This window comes from Amyelois transitella, chromosome 18 (assembly GCF_032362555.1).
Source record: "Amyelois transitella isolate CPQ chromosome 18, ilAmyTran1.1, whole genome shotgun sequence".
Classification (NCBI taxonomy): domain Eukaryota; kingdom Metazoa; phylum Arthropoda; class Insecta; order Lepidoptera; family Pyralidae; genus Amyelois; species Amyelois transitella.
The window spans coordinates 4,467,949-4,484,912 of record NC_083521.1 but is presented as its reverse complement, the minus strand read 5'-3'; the positions used below and the strand labels follow the sequence as shown (position 1 = coordinate 4,484,912).

The following is a 16,964-nucleotide window of genomic DNA, read 5'->3' as shown; positions in this document are numbered from 1 at the left end:
TGTTATTTTAAATTAATATCAAAAGTATTTTTGAAAGCAGTTAACTAAGGAAATATACACGACACGTACACAGTGAATGTTAATAGGAAAGGCCACCAAGATGGACTTAGGTCTTCTTCTTCCTCCTGGAGTAAGTACTGTATTAAATCCATATCTTTCTGGTGTCCGGGGTACGCCTTTTGACCATGATCCAGTAAAGTTTCAGTCAGGTTTTTACAAAAGCGACTCTCCTAACGTCTGATCTCCGTAACCTTTGCAGCCATATCGTGGTAAAAGTTGCAATATGAATGCTCATTTTCCAAATCGTGTTTTAAGATATTCGTAGAAATAAGATAGAATGGTCCTATTCTTAAGTGCCGCGAATACGCCATTATTATAAAACCGAGAATAATTTTGTGAAAGGTTAAGTCAGTTAGTATAGTCAAATATACCCTCATGGTTCTGTCCGGATTTAAGAAGCTAAAACATGTTCGAAGTTTCTGTTCTATAGTAATATTATTTTGTATAGTCGGGATGTAATATAAGTAAGCCAAATGAGCATTTTTCCGCATAACTGCTGGCGAAAGTCTCATTTTGCCGCATTATGTTGTATCGTATTTATTTACGTCTTTTATTCTGTAATAAATATGTAAGTATAAGATAATATACAAGGATAGAAGGGAATTGTTTATTTTATGACTTAATACGATATTAATTAAATGGACGCATTCATTGTATGGATGTACGTATGTACGTCGTAAAATATGTTAATTTTGTAACTTGATTTGTTATGTTCCAGCCGACCCAATTTACGCAAGCTATATTCTTTGGAATCAATTAACATAGTACAGAAAAAGTATAAAATGCTAATTGCTTAAAAAAGGAATTATAAATTTACGTCCCTAAAAGAAAAACCTAACAACCAAAAAATATACTCGACATAAATATTATATTAAAACCTACATGCTTAACAAATATTATCTGAAAACAATATTTCTATTTATGAAAATAAAGAACCAACCAGTGACAAAATATTTAATATATTCCAAATTCAAACTACAAAATACTGGCCAATAACAAGTCGATCCGTTGTTATGTTATCGGTTATACCAATTAGGAAAGTCTATTACTGTTACTCCGACATCCCTAAAACGAAGCAACATTCATACAATCCCGGGCTCGCCCGCATCGAATTTAGTTTATCGATAACGGAAACGGGAAGATTAGCTTTGGCACGAATTCCTCATAAACGTTTTGGGTCAAATTAGGGTATGTTTATATAAACCGATTTTAGGGATTTTAGTATTTTTGGAATAACTCGATCTTTGAAAGAATTCAAGTTAATTTAATTTTACATGAGAGTCTCTTCTTGGTCGTGTTTTTCGTTACTGAAGATCTCAAGGATACGATTAAAGATATTCGTGGCTCGGCCTCCTCCATGGTAACTCACCTTTTTGGAATATAGCCCGTATTTTTTCAGTGAAATCTAACCCATATTGGTTCACACACATTTAGTTGTTTACACATCCAGCTACTCGAATGTGCAGGTTTCCATACAATGATTTCTCTAACCGTAAAAGCACCAGAAAAATCATTGTTATGGTATCACACCCAATTCAGTTTCTGAAACCCTTCGGCCATCGATCGTCTTTTAAATGTTAACTTTTATCATTACATATCTATTTATTTATTTTTAATTGTAACAATTACAACTTGTAAAGTACAATAGGTGGACTTAATGCTAATAACATTATCTAACAGTCTACCATTGGGTTTAGCAAAGAACCTTTGTGTTGGTGATAATAAATGTATTGGTAACTATAGTTAAGTATAGGTATATATATACATACTCATATGCTATACTCTATATATACTTTCGCCTACAATAACATTGACATTGAAATTGTTCCGATCTGCTATCATTATCAATAACTTATTTGATGACGAAAGTAACTTGTCAAGAACATCAAAGAGTAAAAACTTCTTGCTGTGGATCTATTGTTTAAATTTATATCGAGACGACGAAACTTTGTTCATTATCGCGCGACTTTCTTATGTATACGTTTAACGACTTTAGAGTTTCTAAAATGGTGATTTGATCCGATGCATGAACTATAGAATGACATTTAGAGTTTGTTAAATCTAATTTATCTCTTTTTAAAGCGTATTAATCATTGCATTCTGCCTTTAAAGGTATTGTCTGAAGCTCTAGATCGGCCGAAGATTATAAGCAATCTTGGTTTTCAAAGTTTCAAATCTTGCACCTACTCTTTTCTGACCTATGCACATTTAGTTAACTTGTAACTACTCGAGGCTTATATATATGATAAGGGATAACATTGCGAAAGTTTCTGCACATTCAGGACACTTTGTTGGGTAAAAACCATGTCTTTGGGTGAGGTCTGCGAAATTTGCCGAGGTCAGACCTAGCTTACCCAATCCAGCAATTGAACATCATGGTTATTGACGTACCCTGGGCTCTTCTTTATAAAAGCGTGGACGAAAAAATCCGATTTTGACATTAATAATATGACTGTGTATTACTTAAATCTTTTTGAAATATAAAAAAAGGGAATATTTTATCGACATATTTATTTCCATAGGGTAGGTAAGTAGCAAAAGTATCGCTGCAAATAAAAGCTTATTGACGCTTCAGTGACAAGGGTTCTGATCTTTCCTTCGTATTGAACGTTATGAATATAACTTCACGAAATATTATCACGAACGATGCTATTTACAAAAAAAAAATACGTTGTATCTAATAAAAGTACAAGTAGTCGCGTGCGTAAAAATATTATTTTTTAACTGTTTTATCCTGGTTCGAAATTTAAAACCACTCTATTTCGTTTTTTCTATCGTATTCTAAACAGACTTGGTTTTTATTTTTTTACAGAGCTTACCTTGAATAGTTCTCGACCTTCCTCTTTTATAAATGATAATCAATTTTTCGGGTATTCGTAGAAATATCTTCGGAAGCCAATCCCTACACAGAAGCTACTATATACTAGCATAATAATTCTCACGAAATTTCCAGAAGTATTGAAACTGCAAACTTGAAACTTGGCACGAATTCTTGGCTTCCAAGTGATAAGGAAGGGCCAGAATTCCCGCTGAAAAGCGAATCGGGCAGACGAGAAGTTATTGTACGAGTGACAATGCGGGCGGAAACTAGTTAAAAGTTATTTATCAACTTGAATTTTGTGATAACATTATCAATTATTGTAGCAAATTGTAATTGCGTTATCACTTGCCGAGTTACTCTGTAAACTTTAGAAGCTGATATTGAAAAGCTCTACGGCTTAAAGTTTAATCGACTTGCTTTCATTACTTCAGTTAGGTCCATCTTCAATCAAAAAGAATGTGTGTGAAAAGTTAATGTGCCCGGCAAAAATCTTTGAATCCAATGTTAAAGTAAGCATAAAGCCGTATGGTTCCCGGCACTAAAGTATAGAACGACTAAGGAGTAGGCTAATAAAATTTGGATTCTTGTAGGCGATGGGCTTACAACCTATCACTATTTGAGTCTAAATTTCATCATGATCTTATACAGCTGAACGTGACCTTTCAAACGTTTTAAGACTGTTGGCACTGTCTACCCCGCAAGGGATAAAGAAATGATTAAATGTATGTACGTAAGGTCTAAAGACGTGATTTTGGTAGAGGGGTTAAATGTTAAATTATAGTGTTGCTAGCACAAGCACCAAAACATATTTATTAAGAGTAAAACCAATTAAATGCCAAACCGTCATAATGACGTTAATTAAGGTTGGGGACAAACGAATTGAGTCAGAACGATGACTTCAATTTCTACTAAGTTAAAAACACCGATAAATATTAACAATACTTAAAATATAGTATTTTAAATAACTTTCTCAAAAAACTGATTCTCGTTTTCAATTTATAAAATTTCTACCTCATTTTGGTATCAGGCTTATGTAGTGCTTTGTTTGTTAGTCTGTCACGCTCATAATAATAGGAAGGACTAGTATAAAATTTGTCATATTGTTAAATATTTTGCAAAGATCTTTACAAGATCTTAAGATTTTAGAGAACGTTAATCGAAAAATAAACGTGTGTTGCATTTTATTTTATCAGTATTTCTCTTAAATAGTCTAGTGCATTAGCACTGTGGAGGTCATTGGACCAAAAAAATTACAAAGCGAGGAATTACGAATAATTTTCACAAAACGTCTTGACAACGTTTAACGAGAAGTTTCGTTCGGTCAGTGCGCTAATTTGGTTCCCAGTAATTAAGCTGGGAACACTAAAATCTACATTTATTCCCTTCTTTGCATGATAGATTTTATAAAGCTTATTTTTAAAAAGTAATATTTTTTTATAATATAGTTAGGCGAGTGTAAATGGGATTATAGGAAGATCAAAGTAAATTTATCGTGTTGAAATCGGGACTTTCTGGTCAAAGTCATGATTACCTTAAATTGAGCTTGCATGAAAAGATTAATATTAATGGAAGAGAAGCAAAAGCAAAGGAAGTTGATAAATATGATACGTAGTAAAAATGAAAAAATGTACTCGCTGCCTACCCACTTGGTAAGAGGCATGATACATGTATATACTTTTTACTGAGAAACATAGATTTATGATATTATCCATGTAAATTAGTTAAAAATCAAAGCTACTTTAAATAATTTTAGATGGCTAGACCAGATAAGCTTACAATTTTAAAACTAATTATTTTTTAAGATTATAGTGAATTTAAAAGCACAAATCATTCAGGTCAACATTAAGGTTGCGACCCATCAAACTTTCTCCTATAAAACATGGTTATGACGAAGTAGTCTTTTATAAAGTTGCTATTAACTTTATATATTTTTAAATATTTTATAACAATAATCCTTAAAGGAATATATTGTTCACTTGTAATGCAACAACCCAGAACTCAAACTTGAGACAATTAAAATGGAGTGCAAATGTGAAACATACCTGATAATTAATATTTTTCAAATTTGCATATGATTTTAATTGTGCCACAACGGAGAACACAAGTAAAGGTTCTTTGTTTATTGTAAAGTTTGCGGCCAGCTTATATTTTTTTATTGTTGCATGTTCGCCTTTTGTTTTTATTTACAACCATCCTAATTTCCAAAACATTGCTAGTGCAGTAACAACCAAATTTGTTTTAGTATATTGATTAACATAATATACACATAACACGGACTCACGCAAGCCGGAACAATATAATACGCTTGTATGTAGGGTGTCCAAGCCATACTAATGCATCGATACTAATATCATAAATGTGTATGGTTCGCTGTAACGCCTAAATAGCTGAATTATTACAGTTATTCTGACGCCCTATGTGGCGCAGCGGTAGTACGCTTGTCTGTGACATCGGAGGTCCCGGGTTCGAATCCCGGCCAGAGCATGATGAGATAAGAACTTTTTCTGATTGGCCTGGGTCTTGGATGTTTATCTATATAAGTATTTATTATAAAATATAGTAACGTCGAGTTAGTATCTCGTAACACAAGTCTCGAACTTACTTCGAGGTTAAACTCAATCAGTGTATTTGTCTCGTATATATTTATTTATTAATTATTTTATTTTGATAAAATTTGTAAACATTGAATATACAAGTATTTAGAGGCCCAAGTTCAAACATACCTACGGTTTTTTGGGAAGCTCGTAAAGGAACGTGCACGCTGTTCTCTTGTTTGCTTCCAGCTTCATACAACTAGTGTCCTTTTAGTTCTGTTTTACCCAACTTCTAGATGGAATTAACGTTGTATATCTATTCTATTTCGATAGAAAGTAAATATTAAGACTATTCGTAGTCTTCTTAATATTTACTTTACCTTTTAGACAAATTTATGGATTTCCTAAAAATAAAAACATAATAAATAATTAGTGAGTATTAGTTTCTGCAGATAGAAGAATTCATTTATTTTATTTTTAACACAATCTTTCATTTCAGCTTTTGACCAGATGTGTATGTAGATGTATTCTTTGTTCTATTTTCTTGTCAAATGTTTACACGGGTTTGCGATGCCCTAAAATGATATGGTCGCCCTACTCGCGTGCATATAATACGCAGCGCGTACAATTATGGAAGGCGTTTGACATGTGAATGAAAATTCTTTTCCTTTTTTTATTGCACACATAATGGGTAATTCTAGGTTAGGTGCGGTCGGGATTCGACGGTGCCGTATAAAGCTTAAGGGTTTATATATAAGTAAAGATTATTAATTATTTATTATATTAAAAGGAATAACAAAAACTCCTTTTAATATAATAAATAATTAATAATCTTTACTTATATATAAACCCGGAAGGAAGATTGTAATTTGTAACTTTGTAAATTTTGTACATTTAATCTTTTAAACCATCTGTTTGGAATTTAGCACTTGCGTAATATTTAATTCTTTTTTAATCTTGACGAAGTTTATTTATTGGAATTCGCAATAAATGAATATGTACGTAAAAGTACAAGGGCGTCAGAAAATGCTAGTTTTTTATATTTTTATTGCAAAAGAATGTTAAGTTTTTTTCATTAAATTTATTTAAAAATATTGTCTGATACAGTTAAAAAAATAAAGGCGAAAAATGTTAAAGTTGTAACACAGTACCATTCCTACCCACAACACCATAAAATAAGTTTCTAGACATATAAATAGGAACAGTTAACATTTCCCAGACAGTCTAGACTTAATGAATGTTTACTTTCAATCGTTCGACATAGTATTTACATATTAAATATTAGCAAACGTACTAGTTATAATTGTGCTTTCTCAAAACCAAGCAATTTATAATTCTTGCAAATCGTAAATTATTACTTCCAAGTAATATGTTACTTATAGCCTTTGAATCGAGCGGTTAGTCGTGGGTGTGTCAGTGAGATTTGTGATACACCTACGTAGCCGTCTAGTATAAAAGAAATATTTTTATCATTATAATATTTTCATTACAGTGTAGACAAAAAGTTAAAGTAGTAGAAGAAGTGTATATGAATGAGAAAAACAATTAGTCATTCTAAAAATTTTATTAAAATGAGTGTCTTTTTAAATATAGAACGTAATAGAAATAACGAATTATATGACTCTTAACGAGAATAAGGACTTAAGTTTAGTCATAGAATAAGGGATAATATAAAAGAGGTAAGGAAAACAAGTATTTTAGACTATTATTTTTCGATTCACTATGCGTAATCGAAAGGCGATTTCGTAGCACGTAGCAAGCAACGCATAGCAAATTCGTAGCGTCGTAGCATTTCGTAGACATTTAATGCTACGAGCGATGTTTGCTAGTAGTAATTATTTTAGTTTTATCAAGTTAAAACTGCTCTATCTACCTATAGGCTCTCTTAAAAAGTGAGGTGTGTATGAATGTTTATCATTGAAGACATACTGTAATATTGTACTTTAAGTATATTGCTTATCGCTTTTTATACTGCTTGGTCAATAAATGGTGCCACATTGGCGCCTGTGGCCCGCTGTAATATTTTTAATAAATCCATTTTTGAGCCATTCATCGACAATGCCCATACTTGTGGATATATTTCTGTGGAAATCAAAATATAGCTAATTACACTTATGGATAATTTTACTCGCAGTAAGTGAATTTTTTATTCTATAATTTACTTTTACCAAAACAAATTATCTAAATATAATTTTAGTGTACCATGAAATTAAATATTTTAAGCATGAAAATTGCTGTAAACCACTTAATTTAATACAAAAAAGGCACAATCTGAAAATTAAAATTCCGAGCCTTATAAAAAAGTGCGAAAAGGCCGTCATCAAAAAAGTTGATTTCACGCGTAAGCGAACGCGTAAAGCATTATAATTTCAGACCTACGAGTAACAGTGATCTTTTTAGTGGATGTCTTATCTTATTAATAGTTCTACGTCAGACTCCTCACCTGCCGAGGGTTATCGAGTCTTCACGAGGTACCCCTAACTTGCAGAGTGTAGCCTTACTTATGTGTGTTTTAATTGTAGTTCTACAATTTTTCAATTTCTCCACAGTTTTCAGTATTTTTATGCTATAATAATGTTAATACTTATACGAGTAATATTGTAAAATGCTTTATTGTAGATAAGTGTAAATTAAAATAAAATACATTTTTAACTGACTTCAAAAAAAGAAGAATTTTTCAATGAGACCGTATTTTTTAACGAAAAATTTTATGCCAAGCACAAAATTCCAACCAAACCAAAAATGCATTCCTTATTTCAACTCACTTAAACAGGACCACAATGTCTCCCAAAACATTGGTACAATTTTCAAACGCTTACAGGTTAAACCTTTGCAATTTTACTCTACATCGGGGTTGGCAACACCTACCTCACCTGCAAGTTAGGTAGATGTTGAAACGGCAGTCTACCGCGCGCCGCGCGTCGGGTCACACGCAACGAGAAAATTTTCCGCTGTCGTACAAAAAGACGCATATTTAACGTAAATATCAAACTTCAAACTGTATGACGAGTTTGTGCATGTGAATTGTGGCCGATGACGCGTTTTGGGAGACGATGTACGATAATATGTAAGGATTTACTGTTTGTAAATTTTGTATGTGATGTTGGCAGCGTTTTTATTTTATAGCTGATATTAGTTATAGTTCAGACAATTAAGTATATTAGTAAAGTTAGGATATATCTAGAAAAAATCCAATATTTTATTGTCATATTAAACACGTTTACTACAGACGGAAATACATATGTTAAAAATATATTTGGAGTAATTAAAATTTATATACATAATAAGAATAAAGTTATACACTTGTATATAGTTTATAAACTTGGGATTCCTCTTTAGGCCACGTCTTGAATCCATCAATAAGCTATTCAGCTGATAATCGTCGTAAATTTTTGTGACTTGACTTGACGTTGAATATATAAATAGAATTTATTTAAGTCTCACTACTAATTCACACTGTCCTAAAATGAAATCTTTTATTTAAAGGGAGCTGTAAATAGAAAATTAAAAATATCCAAAATGCAAGCTTATGCTTATCAACCATGAATGTCTAATTATTTGAAATTGCTATTTGTTTAATGAGATCAACGACTGTTTTAAATGACAATACAGTAAGTATATTCGTAAAGGTATATTAGTTGTAGGTATGTTATAAGTATGATTACTAAAATAAAAGGTGATTAAAAAAATATTTTAATTAGTGTTGTGTGGTTCCCGGCACTTGAATTCTAAAGACCACTCCATATATTTTCCATGGATGTCGTAAAAGACGACTAAGATAAAATTATGATTCTTCTTGTAGGCGATGGGCTAGCAACCTGTCACTATTTGAATCTCAATTTCATCAATTAGAAAAGCAGCTTTACGTGGACTTTCTGTCCTTTCAAGACCGTTGGCTCTGTCTACCCCGCAAGGGATATAGACGTTACTAAATATATGTATGTATGTTAGTAGTCAAATAAGTAAAGTGACTTCATAACGTTTAAACGAAAGATAAATTAAGTAGATAGGAAAACTTCATATCTGTCATTTCAACAAACTATTTCTTACGAGATATAGACGGCCTCTGTGACGCAGTGGTAGTACGCTTGTCTGTGGCACCGGAGTTCCTGGGTCCGAATCCCGGCCAGGGTATGATGAGAAAATAACTTTATCTGACAGGCTTGGGTCTAGGATCTTTATCTATATAAATATTTGTTATAAAATATAGTATCGTTGAGTTAGTATCTCGTGAAACAAGTCTCGAACTTACTTCGACGCTAACTCAATCTATGTATGTAATTTGTCCAGTATATATTTATTTATATTCATATATTTTTAATGTGTCGTGTGGTTCCCGGCACCAATACAAAAAAGAATAGAACCACTCCATCTCCATCCCATGGATGTCGTAAAAGGCGACTGAGGGATAGGCTTATAAACTTGGGATTTTTTTTAGGCGATGGGCTAGCATCCTGTCACTATTTGAATCTCAATCCTATCATTAAGCCAAATAGCTGAACGTGGCCTATCGATCTTTTTAAGACTGTTGGCTCTGTCTACCCCGCAAGGGATATAGACGTGACTATATGTATTTATGTATTTTTAAAGAACACTTGATAATTTAATAATTCAAATTCAATTAGTATGTTCACCACATGCACGAAATCGAAATAAAACAAATGCGCCGACTTAATTATGATTCAGTGGAAACAAACAGCTGTTTATTTTGTGGTCGAACTTTACAGCGCGAGTAATGAAATGTTATGGACATACCTTTGTGGTTGTCGAGTTCGTACATGCTTTATTCGAAAGCTTGTATTTATATTTATCGTCTCACATACATACATACATAAAATCACGCCTCTTTCCCGGAGGGGTAGGCAGAGACTACCCCTTTCCACTTGCCACGATCCCTGCATACTTCCTTTGCTTCATCCACATTCATAACTCTCTTCAACAGTCTTTAATGTGTCGTGTGGTTCCCGGCCAATACAAAAAAGAATAGAACCACTCCATCTCCATCCCATCGTAAAAGGCGACTGAGGAATAGAAAGCGAAAGAGGCTTATAAACTTGGGATTTTTTTTATCGTCTCACGAACGTTGATAAAGGCTTAAGTTGATTAAGCTTATCTTTTTGTTCCTAACACTTTCATAATGCATGTTTATTACATAGATTCATTATTACTAGCACGCTCTTAGATCTTTTATAGTACCCAAATTTGTTACTTGGGTTGGTTAGTTTCCTCACGATGAAAAAAATTTCCTCATCTTACATTAAATTCTTAATAACATTTATGGCATAGGTGCTTAGAACTGCATGTGTATGAAGCCACTGGCCACAACTAAGCGAGCAATAAAAATTACAATTAAACATAACAAAGTGTTACTACTTTTTTTAACATTTTCCATTATTTTAATCTGAATTTATCATATATATAAAATTGAAATAAGATTTGCAATTTGATTTGATACATTTGCAATTAAACATAACAAAGCGTTACAAGTTCGTCGGTCTTGTAACTTGTACGAAATAAAAAGCATTCTAGAGTGGTCCACACTTTGAGTTAGCGATCACTAGTCACTAGTTAGTTTATTAGTTGCACTTTCTTTTCTTCAATTATTCTTTAATCCTAGTTGGAACTTGTTGGAGAAAGGCTTTAGTGAAGGGGCGCAACTTGTGTAGCAACTTCTTTTGTTTAAATAACAATTTCAATCGCCGTGTGGTACCCGGCACCAACAGAGAAAAGAGAAGGACCACTACGTCTTTTTCTTATGGATGTCGTAAAAGGCGATTAAGGGATAGGTTTATAAACTTAGAATTCTACTATTGATGATGAACTTGACACTATTTTAATCTTAATTCTATCATTCAGTCAAACAGCTGAACGTGGTCCTTCAGTCTTTTCAAGACTGTTGGCTCTGTCTACCCTGCAAGGGACATAGACGTAACTATATGTATGAATGTAGAATTGTAATCTAATAATGGGCTAGTGCTGTGTTGAATAAGACCATTCTTCTTTTGTACTGTTGATATCATAAGCGACGTCTTAGGAAAAATGGACTTACTAAGTGGATCATTTGTTTACCAAAATTAATGATATCTTTGTTGCGTAAATAAATACATACATAATAATAACTTCTCTTTCTCGGAGGGTAGGCAGAGATATATTCTACATCTTTCCACTTGTCACGATCCTTGCATAATTCTTTTGCTTTATCCACATTCACAATTCTCTTCATGCAAGCTCGTCGGTTTCGGATACTCTTGACATTACCTTTCTTAAATGAATTATAAATAACGTCATCAAGGTTATCAGGTTAGTGTTGCTTCGTATGACTTACTGACTTATCTACTCCTGCCTCAATGGCGAACCCCGGGCCCCTTCCCAAGGAGAATAATTAAGTATTTTAAATTTTGCATCAAAGAAGATACATCTAAAATTATGGTTCATTCTAAACGCATTTGACTCTAAGTTAGCGATTTCATAGTTTTGTAAAACAATTGAAATGTTAATATGTACCCTGAATTTATATAATATTCACCTATCTTGTAAAACAAATAAACGATTTGTGCGTGACTACAACGAACTAATAGATACTTTTGTTACTCGGAAAACAAACTTAAAATTACCCCGAATTAAATAATCGATGAACTTTAAATAACTTTCCATAAATAACTTACCTACTACGCGGAATTCATAAATTATTTCAATTTCATTATTGCCACTTTTTCTATAGTCCTTATATCCCCATTTAAGACTTATTATATTCATAATTAGTATCGTGGATAAAATAATTATATGCCATATTAAGTGGGTGGTTCCAGTAGTAAATCTTTCAAGGAAAACATTCTGTAAACGCTTTCATGTTAGAAAGGAAATTGCTTTAATATTATATTGCTGATTTATTCCTTGTAAACCATAAAAAACTTTTAATAACACACAAATAAATCGTTGGTCTTGATAACTTTTTTTATCAACTGCAATATTTCTACCCAATAAATCAATATGTTTCCGGCACCAATATAAAAATGGATAGGACCAGTCCATCGTTTTACCATGGATGTCGTAAAAGGCGATCGAGGGATAGGCTTATATACTTGGCATTCAACAACTTGTCACTATTTGAATCTTAACTGCATCATTAAGCCTAACAGCTGTATGTGGCCTGTTAGTCTTTCAAGACAGCTTGTTCTGGTACCCGCAAGGGTATAGACGTTATTATATGAATGAATGAATGAAAGACCATACAAATGACAACCAAAACGTAGTAAGATTTAGCAAATATGTTCCTTGGTTTTTATGGGCGAGGTTTAAGAGTTCGTTCAGCTGTATGGCTTTATGATGAACGAGATTCAAATAGTGACAGGTTGCCAGCCCAATGCCTAGAAGAGGAATCCCAAGTTTATAAAAGCATATCTTTTAGTCGCCTTTTGCGACATCTATGGGAAAGAATATGGAGTGGTTTTAATTTAAGTGCCGGAAACTACACGGCACATCTACTAACTTACCTACTTAGGTGATTTGAAGTTACCGAGATTTACACAGAGACACCCATTGAAACCAAAGCTAGATCCGAAGTAATCCTAGAACATTAAAAATAAACGCTATCTGACACTCACACGAAACTAGTATAAAACATTTTCTGTAACCATATACCGTAACGCCACCTTACAAGCACCTTTATACATCGCAGCGTCACTGTTTTAAAAGCGGGAAATGGCACCCTGTCTCCTAAACTAAATTAGAGCTTCAGCACTCACTACGGCTCGTTGAGTTGCCTTTGATGAAGGATTTGCTTCCTAAAAGCTTTTCTTATATTTTCTTAAAGAGTTCCATGTTAGAATAGATAGAGAATTTATTATAAAGGGTGATTCATACAGTGCTATATGATTGTTATGTCTTTCTTCTTTCTCCTAAAATAGTATTTAACACGCTGGTCACGGATCGTATTTTCAGGAGGATTTTCTTTGCACATATCTATCGAAAGGTTGAGCTAGATATCTTAGTGAGTTATACAATATTTGTATAAGTATAAGCTTGGCATGCAGATATTGTTCATGATGAATGCATCCGCTAAGAAAGCGGGAACGGTTGATAACGGGATACATACATACAATACAAATTATCTAATCATAAAAAATACATGGTATGTAGTAGAAATATACATACACATATCATAGGAAGCTTTATTTTCAAAACAGGATACAAGGTATCGCTTATTAAAAGAAGAAAATCTAGTTTAAGCGGTTCTATTGATTGACTTTTACAATTGTACAGAAAGATATCGACAGCACTATTTTCAAGGCGCGACGTTCGTTTTATGTGAATCGTTCCTTATTGTGGCGAATCGCAAGAAATTGCTTAAGTAGAACAAGGTAAATGGTATTTTACGACTGTAAAATTGCAAGTAAGGTATGCATCCGGTGTTTTATTGCTGATTTAAAATGGATTGCGGTATTTAGTGCAATACGTTATTATTGGGTCAGTTTAGCGCAAAACAGGACTTTAAATAATTATTGTTTTAATTTCTACGCATGCAATGCTTTTAAGGTTGCTCCTGTAGCATGCCACGCGCAACGTCGTCATAATCGCACGAAAAACTATCGCTGTTTCGCTTTTTATCTTGCCGTGAAATGCGACAGCGATAGTTATTCGAGGCTGAAGACATTTTTTATGCTTCGTTTAGTATATTTGTAGATACTTTTCATTTGAAGGCACATAATGTACATCCTTTTAGTTCAGAATGTCCAATTCTCAAAAGCAAAACAGAGCCAACAGCCTGAAGACTTAAAAAAAATGTTTTTTGATTTCGCATTACAATGCTAAATCAAAAAACATTAGTTTGTAAAGGGATCAAATGTAACTATAAATCATAGAGGTTCATAGACACTCATATTAGCGTATATTCTATAAATTGTATTCAGATAAGCTGACCACTTACTTTAGCTATAAGATTTTTAAAAGCCACGTGCGCACACTATACCTTTTCTCTTTGTTATAGTATCAGAGGGCACGTTATAAAATTTACTTGTTATTCAGGACTTGTTACCTAGATAATGGGCCCCAGTTTTGTATTTTTGAGTACGCGAAATAAACAGTTGATTAAAGCAACCAGCAAATAGTTTATTACAAGTATTTATCATTGCGTAAGTAAAAGTCGTTTTTGTTTTTAGGTGTTGAGTTTAATACTAATGATCCTTTAAATACTGAAAATGATACTTACGGTCGCGGATATAAAGTACACATATTTTGTAAATAGTTTAATCGCTAGGCAAAAACTATGCAACTACATCCTATTTTCAAGTTGATAAAGAACTAATCATTATCATTTGTTCCTTGAATGTGGTTACATTATAGGTCTTAATTATTTAAGCACATTTTTTGTGCACATATATTCTACCTTTCAAGGCGTCGGAATTATATTATATACTAACAACTATTGCAACTGAAGAAATCTAAAGGGTTGATTTCAGTCCAGCAGAACTTACCGACTTTCTTGAAATAACTTCTTCCGGCCGAAAGCTAGTTAAGTATTATATTATAATCTAGTTAACTGTTAATATACGCCCCAATTCAGCAACATTTAAAGCCTTTAAATCTACAAATTATTATGAACTCTCCACCATTAATTCATACATAAGCTGTAATTTACACAAAGCCAGATAATTAAAAACATTACCATTACTCATCAAAATACACACCGGCCTTCATAATATTAAACCAGTATATGCAAAATTGTGAAAGTGAATGTAACAATATATAACAAAGGTGTAAAGGACTATGATAATATCAAACTAAATCCTACTACTCTGGGGACTATACCGTAATTCATGCGTCGAGACTGATTATATATTCCCAACCAATTTGCTCAACGACTTGTCTAAATATAGGTACTTGTTTGGACACAAATGAGCTATGTACTTTGTTTCAGGTGGTTCCGTCCTCAGGCGCACACGGGCGCTAAAAGAGTCCTGAATAATTCAGTGGAATATTTAACCACGTCCAAAAAGCTGCATCACACACGATTCCAAGCAACGAATATAGACTATGGAAGGAATTCGATTTATAAAAATGACAGTGAATCGATTTCGATATAGCCTAATGGAATCGAAATTGAACCGGAACATTTAGCCTAAATTAAAGACGCAGTGACAAGCATGTGAAATTAATAGAACTTGATGACAATAGATACCGAAGGTCGTGAACGAAATTTATTTAGCCAGACTATTGTTAAAATGAAATCGTATGTAAAATCTTCCGGGACATTGAATTAGTTTTGAAGAAATGTTGCCAAATATAGTTGATAAGTAGAATATTACAGTGGTAGTGATAATGATGAAGTCATTGATAAGGTGTTTCTTCTTGACGATGACGTTTGCGGCGCTGGTGACTGGCACAGGGGAGTGGAGCGAAGACGCTGAAGATTTGGGTAAGTTTCTGATATAAAATTAAGTTAATTCTTACTAAAATTAAAATATATGTAACTTCTAAATTGACTCGCATCTATTTATAAGACCTATATGTAGATATATTCTTGTACAATTAGTAAATCAACTTATCCTGCATGTAACTCTGTGACGCAGTAATAAAGGCGAAATTGCAGTGAACTTGAGTTGGTTAATGTGCCGTTGACGGTACAAGTTTGTGCTATTTTAGTTCCAAGACGATACTAACATATCATTATCACACTTTGAAATGAATATAATACCTTTGTAAGGTAAGTTATAATATTCAGTGGTAGTCAACCACTGCTTATCAAATTTGCTTGTTGGCTTGTATTCGGAACTAAAGAGAGGAGCGGGTCTTTTATCGTTATTAAATATACTAACATAATTTATTTACTTAGTAATTTGCTGGAAAACGTGATAAATGAGGGTGAATTTATAAAGCCGATTCAGGCTTTGGGTGGTAGAATGAAAATATTTTCTTTCAAATAATCTCGTTCCTACTGACCTACTTAGCGCTCACGTAAGAGCCTTTAAGTATGCTTAATGATTTTAAGATTATTCTTTGTGAAGTGTTCAGAAGCGGATTGGTTATAAAACATTAATTATAATTAATGAGTAAGCAATTTGTTTTGCTTTATAAAAGTATTGCTTTAGAAGACGCAGCGAGCGAATGAACCGCTAACCCTTTCACACCTTTCGCGAAAAAGCTATTTTGTTATGTGAATAAACAATAACAGTTGAGTTAAAATGATGATGATAAACGTTCATGGGACAGTTGAATGGCGAAAATAAACTGATTTTTTTTATGTCTCAATGGAATTGTCGGGGTCTTAATATTATCAACAGTTTTTCAATGATTTTAAGACCCGGACAATCAATGGCATATTATAAAGCTAAAAATAATTATACTCAATTAAATATAATAGTTCCAAACGGATCTGTATAAAGATCTTATCGGTATTCACATAAATATTCCGTCATTGAATTATGTCTATACGGCAGGAAGGCAATTTGACGCTAAATATATAATGATGAATATATATTAACATAATAATATTATATAATTTGTAGATATTCATAACTTACATAAAAGTTACATGGTCGTTTCTTGTAAAA

General features: G+C 32.9%; 1 protein-coding gene across 1 annotated transcript in view; it reads left to right on the top strand.

The window, feature by feature from the left end:
* The window catches only part of LOC106129182 (synaptogenesis protein syg-2), a 122,365-nt gene that overhangs the window by 25,078 nt on the left and 80,323 nt on the right, over positions 1–16,964 (top strand). Inside the window, exon 2 of the mRNA XM_060949172.1 lies at positions 15,332–15,829. Within this exon, the coding sequence (XP_060805155.1) occupies positions 15,733–15,829 (97 nt within the window). The 5' untranslated portion in view covers positions 15,332–15,732. The remainder of the gene's footprint in view (positions 1–15,331; positions 15,830–16,964) is intronic.